The 6,000-nt window shown below is 53.8% G+C and overlaps 1 protein-coding gene across 1 annotated transcript in view; it reads right to left on the bottom strand.

The window, feature by feature from the left end:
• Window positions 1-1,287: 1,287 nt before the first annotated feature.
• CUX1 (cut like homeobox 1) overlaps window positions 1,288-6,000 on the bottom strand; it is a 231,844-nt gene continuing 227,131 nt past the window's right edge. Inside the window, exons 21-23 of the mRNA XM_069873844.1 lie at window positions 4,589-4,669; window positions 3,546-3,610; window positions 1,288-3,050 (exon numbers count right to left, since the gene is read on the bottom strand). Of these exons, the coding sequence (XP_069729945.1) occupies window positions 2,990-3,050; window positions 3,546-3,610; window positions 4,589-4,669 (207 nt within the window). The 3' untranslated portion in view covers window positions 1,288-2,989. The remainder of the gene's footprint in view (window positions 3,051-3,545; window positions 3,611-4,588; window positions 4,670-6,000) is intronic.

The raw sequence follows: 6,000 nt of genomic DNA, 5'->3' as shown, positions 1-6,000 counted from the left end.
GCGTCCTGGCAGTGATGTCTGTCCTGTCTCCTCTGCCCATGGCAAAACCTGAACTTGTGACCCAGATGTGAGCAGCCTGTTATCTCCGTAACCATCTGGGCTTCCCCAGAAGCCTTCCCTTACCACACAAACCTGCACCACTCCCTCAGATCAGCCTGGGTCTCGGAGATGGGACAGAAGATTCGCAGGTTAAATAGACAGAAAAAAGAACAGGTTTCGCCGTAATTATTTTCCTGAATATCTGTCGATACTAATTAAAACTGTTTCCCATAATCAAATTTAAACCAGCAAGGGAGAGCAAAGGGTTGCTGAAATCCTTTTCTTTCAAGTCGCTCAGGGATAAAAGAAGCTTTCAAATCAAATTAGCAAAAATCCATTCCCATCTCCCCTCCCTGACTCTTAAACGAGGCAGGGGCCCCGCGAGGGCTGGGCTGGAGGGGGGTGTCAGGGTGTGGGTGTGCAGGGGACACTCACTCTCTGGCAGCCGGTGCTGGGGGAAGGCAGGAGACATGGGTCCTTGTGCCACGCAGGGGCAGTAGAAGCTGCTTGGAAGACAAGAAACAGCAAGAAGAGAAGAAAAAGCAACACTCTACATCTAACCCCCACCCTCCCCAGCAGGGATTTGGGGACATTTGTCATTTTCGTTTTACATGGAAGGCGGTGGTGGCTCTGCCTGAAGAATGAAACCCGGCAGCTCATGAGCTGGGGGTCAGTAAATTGAGGGAGTCCCGGTGGGATGAAAACCTCTGGTCCCTCGCAGCAGGGGTCATGGCTCTCAGCTCTCTCCAAACCGACGCGCTGGGCTCAGCAGAAGGAAGAGGTGGCTAAAGCACAAAGACAGAGCCTGTAAAGCAGCCCAGCTCCACCGGGCCGAGGCTGCCAGCACCCCTGGGGCTGGAAGAGCAAGGAAAAAGAAGGATGGAGAAGGTGGGGATCATGACCAGCTCCACCAAAATTAGCCAGGTACATTCACCACTCAACCCGAGCGCCTTTACCAACAGCTCCGTGGGGATGTACAGAACATCCTTGGTTTTGGAGGCTCCCTGGGCTCAAGCCCCTCTGCTCCCGTGGCCCAGGGATGCCGATGCTCACCGGCAGCTGCAGCATGCAGGGACAGAGGTCCTGCCCTTCCCGGCGCTGCGAGACATCGCTGCCTTTAGCTGCTGTAATGGGTTTCTAAAATTAGCTGCGCTCTCTGCCCTTGGACTCCAGCAGGACGCTTTGCAGTTGTTTAAGATCAAAAGTCAAAAAAAAAAAAAAAAAAGAAAGGAAGCAAAGCACAAAAGCGACCAAGTCAATGCACGCCTAAGTTTATTTTATCACTTGTCCTGCAGAACTCAACATCTATTTTAAGTCATTTATGGAGAGTACAAGTGTGAAGAGCAGCAGAAGTTTTGCAATTCCAAGACGTCAAATAAGGCTGCTAAAAAAAGCAAATTTAACCTTCCCAACAAAGCCCCAACCAGCATCCCACCCTTCCCCAGATCACGTTTCCGAGCTACTAATTTCTGACAGCAAAAGCTCATCTCCTCCACATCTGAAGTCAAGCAGTTTAAGAAGAGGTCCTTGTGCGGCAGCATCGCCCCGCTCGCTGACATCTCGCCCCTGGGTGCCTCCCTTCCGGGCGGGCTCAGTTTACCGAGCGGGACAGGTGCAGGTCGGTCCCTCGGGGTTTATCCCTCCCTTCCATTTCTGAGCATTTTACATTTTGCTGTGGGTCACAGAGCCTATAAATAAACCTGGGCTGCCCGTGGCAGATGTGAAGCCTATCGCTGCCTGCATGCTCTGTTAGAGGCCCCAGCTTCCCAGCAGCGTGAATGTGAATAGATTTGAATCTGCAATGAAATATTAATTGCAAGCAATGCTTTTCTCTTGTTTTGGAGGGGAATTTTAATTGAGGACCACACTAATGAGCTAATATCTGCCTGCACCAGGCAGTCACAGCGAGCCGAGGCAACAACAGTGGGTGCCAGGACCTGCTCTTTTTAATCAGAACCTCTTCTATCACATCTGTTTCCCTAAATCAACCCAAATTAGCCGGCCAGTATTCATCACTCAGCAAACCCACCACCAGCAATCAATTGACTTGCGGTTTTCTTAAGGGTCAGACATTGAGCAGATCAGCTAAAGGGCAGTAAATCCCCATATGAGGCAAGTACTGCCTGGGATTAGGTGAAGCCACTGCACCCAGAAGGGCAACCAACGCTCAACAGAAAGATCTCAGTGAGGAGAGAGTCTGCGAGACCAATCCTGACCAGCAACACCTCCCTTTGTGCCCATTAAGACTGAACTACCTGGGCTGCTTTCAAGCCGAGGGCTCCGGTTCAAGAAAAGCCTCTGCTGGTACCCGGCAGCACGGGCTGAGGTGCTGCAGAAGGGCCTGAGAAGCCCTTCAGCTAGAGCACAGAGCTGAGCCACAGCTTCATTTGACTGGAGAGGCAGCGAGCGGGCAGCGAGCTGAGCAGCCCTGACTCTGGGGACGGCTGATGTTCACCTGCCGCTGCCAGAGCCCGGCGGGACGGCTGCCCCTTTGGATAATTCAATAACCAGACAGAGCAGAACAGGAATTCTCAAATATCACAACACTTGAAAACGCAAGTTCAGGAGATTGATTTTCCCACCCATTTCTGGCTAAATTTAGTCCTCCCAGCACTGGACTTGGAACAGGAAGGGAAGGGAGTCTGAGAGGAGTCCCTCTTATCTCGCTTTTTGATGTATTTTAGCAAAGACAGCTATGGGGTGTCAGGAGGACACAGACACCACTGCAGCCTCCCCCGGGGAGGGACAGAGCGCTGGAGAGGCTGTGTCCTAAAAAATGTCTCTCTATTAGCTGAGGCTTTTGATTTCCAAGGCTGGGAGCAGGGAGGGATCATTGCCTCCATCCTACGAAGCAGAAAGCAAAGTGATAAAGCGCCTGGCAGGGAACGAAGGGACAGATCCTGCCATGGGATGGAAGGGGAGCCGGCGCCAGTGAGGTCGTGTCCAGCCGTCACTGCCACATGTCGTCCACATCCCCGTTCTTGTGGAACTTGTGGACGTGGTCGGCGTACCTGGGGAAAGGGCACAGCCACGTTAGCTCACAGGATGGTCTGAAGCACTTCGGCAGCCAAGGAAGAGCTGCTTCATTTCCGAGCACTAGCCACGATAATTAGCACTGCGATTCCTCCCTCCCCAGCCATGGGCAGCAGCAGCTGGGAGCTGCTCAGAGCAACTGGAGTCACGGCACGGGTTTCATTCTGGTCTCCAGGCTCACGTTTGGCATTACCAGGCTTCCTTGCCAAGCAAGAACTGCTCACAGTGAGGGATTGGGAAATCCTGACTGAAGGTAGGCAGCGTCAGCCTTTTCCGTGCACCTTTTCTCCCCCCATCCTTGTTGGCTTAAGGGTTTAAAACCCCATTAACTGCGTTTGTTTGCAGGACAGAGGTGCAACGTGTGCTGCTCAAAACACCCTGCTGCAAACTACTATGCTCTGACCACCAAACCCAGGCAGACGATGTTCGCGAGCCCCAGGGCTGGGCTGAAGCAGCCCCATCCTCACACGCACTTCTTAGCGCAGTAGGTGGCACAGTCCCTTCCCATGCTCTCGCTCCAGGCTGTTTTGTAGAGCACCTGCAAAACAAGAAATGCAATCAGCTCTGCTTTCACCTGCCCATCTCTGCCTGCTCTCACAGCACCCGTGTCGCTGCTGTGCAGTCCCATCCCTGCCACTCTGTCCTCACAGCCACTAGCAGAGCCTCCGCTGCGGTGTTTTGCAGGCACCCGTGGCTTCTGTGCATCAAGCAGACACCTAAAGCGACGCTCTGGGTAAAATCAGATTTGCAGCCCCATGTTCCCAGCATGGAGAAACCCAGCGTGCGCAGGGGTTGCCCTTGGGATGGTCAGGATGACCGTTTCCAGAGGGTTATTTTTGCTGGGGCAGTGCGGCCGCAGCTGCGGTGGTTTGTGGCACAGCGGGTGCGCTTGAGGGGGCACAAGGATGGGGAGGACTTTGGAGATGTGGGTTTGGCACAGGTTTAGGGAAGGTCACTGCTCGGTTTGACTCCTCTTGCCCTTTGTGCTACCGCGTTTCCATTTCAAAACTGTGGTCCAAGGAGACACAGGAAGAACATAGATCTGTTGGAGTGAGTCCAGAGGAGGCCACAGAGAGTATGGAGTATGAGGACAGGCTGGGAGAGCTGGGGTTGCTCAGCCTGGAGAAGAGAAGGCTCTGGGGAGACCTTAGAGCAGCTTCCAGCACTATAAAGGGGCTCCAGGAAAGCTGGGGAGGGGCTCTGGATCATGGCACTGGCCCACCCAGGCAGCACTGGGTGCTGGATTTCAGGCCCTGTTGTGTCGAGATGAAGTAAGATCTTGCCAACTATGTAATATTTATGAATTTTACCTTTTTATTTAGGTTAGAGCTTTAAAGTTTAATGATGTTTAACTTTTTATATTCTTTGCTCCTTTCCTTGCCAAAATAACACAAAGTTGGTTTTGCTTTGAGAAGATCAGGATAGAAATACTGTTCTGATTTATCTTTCATCTTGCTGCATTGTTTAATTATTTATTATTTTGGGTTTTTCCCACTGAAGTGATAAATAAACTTACCAGAAAGACGAGGCAGTGCAGGAACAGGGTGTAGAAGAAGGCAACGGTACGAGCTGTCTTGTTGGAGAGGATGAGCCGGCCCTGCAGTGAGAGCAGAACAGAAAATCCTGTTTCAATGTGGAACTCAGCCCTCCCTGTGCACAGGCTCGGAGAGACCCTGGCTGGGATCAGGGCCCTGTTAGTGCTCGACCCTACGCAAACACACAGGTGGGTGGGAGGCTTTGCCGCCCACCCGTGCCCATCTCCAAGCAGCCGCTCTCCTTCAGGGTGATCACCACAAGTGCTGATGCTTTCAGCCCCAAACTGGGGTGAACTCAAGGCTGAACTGTGGGGTTCCCCACACTGAAAACTCCCTCAGGGTTCATTTTGAGCCACCTTTATCCCAGCGTTCTCCACTGGCTCTGCCCACTTCCCCCTTCACCAGCCCCGACTCAGAGCCTGCCTATGGCTCAGCTTTGCTCTGGAGAGGAACCCCAGCAGTAATTAAGTCTCGCACATTTTTAATTCATGAGCTTGAAGAACCTGTGTTTGCAGTGTCCCCTCACTGGCTCCAAGCAGGGTGGCTGAGCACGCGCTGTGCTGGGTTCCTGCAGGCTGGCCCCGGTGCTGGCCCTGCACCCCACAACGGCTCGGGGGACACAGCCAGACCCACAGTGTCAGTGCAGCCCCCCAAGCACCCTGGCGCATTTCAGGGGTTGCTGCTCCACGCCCCAGGATCTGCATGCTCCTCCAGCTCCGGGCATCTCTTGCTCAGAAACTCCAGCCAGCTCAGCCCAAAGCATCTGCTGTCCTGTGCTGTGGCGCTGGACCCTCTGGCACGCACCCACGCTGGCAGCAAAGAACTGCTAAAGCAGGAGTAAAGGCTTGGTACTGCGCAGAGTCCCCAGCTTCTGTGGTAGCGAGGCCACACACGCTGAGAGCCGCATATACCCTCTGCCAGGCTGTGGGGATAGCTGAGCACCTTGGAAAATGTGAGTTCTCGCTGCTGGGCCATTGATTTTATGGGAGCTGTGTGCTGGACCCCAGCTGCTGTCCGCAGTAACAGCCCCTCTGCTGCATGGGGAGGCTCGTGGCTGGCCCTGGTGGTCTGGGCAGGTCCCTGGGGTCCCACAGCTTGGCCTGCTGCCCTTCCGACTGGCCACAGCTATCTGTACCTAAGGGAATCTTCCCCTACTCACACGCCCACAAGCACAGCTCTCAGGCACGCTCTGACTCCTAGCAATTCCTTGGACAAAGGAAGCCTCACTGGTAGCCTGAGCTGTGGGTTTACCCTTCTGGCTCAGCAAGGTCTATCCTGAAAGATTTATGCTCCGCCTTTGTCAGTCCTGTGCCAGCCCGCAGAGCTGTTTAGCTCGCCAGGTCCCAGACACCCTGTGGGGCTGTGCTGTGCTCATGCTCAACCCCCTCATTGC

Source organism: Phaenicophaeus curvirostris, chromosome 21 (assembly GCF_032191515.1).
Source record: "Phaenicophaeus curvirostris isolate KB17595 chromosome 21, BPBGC_Pcur_1.0, whole genome shotgun sequence".
NCBI classification, from domain to species: domain Eukaryota; kingdom Metazoa; phylum Chordata; class Aves; order Cuculiformes; family Cuculidae; genus Phaenicophaeus; species Phaenicophaeus curvirostris.
This window is presented reverse-complemented; position numbering and strand designations above follow the sequence as displayed.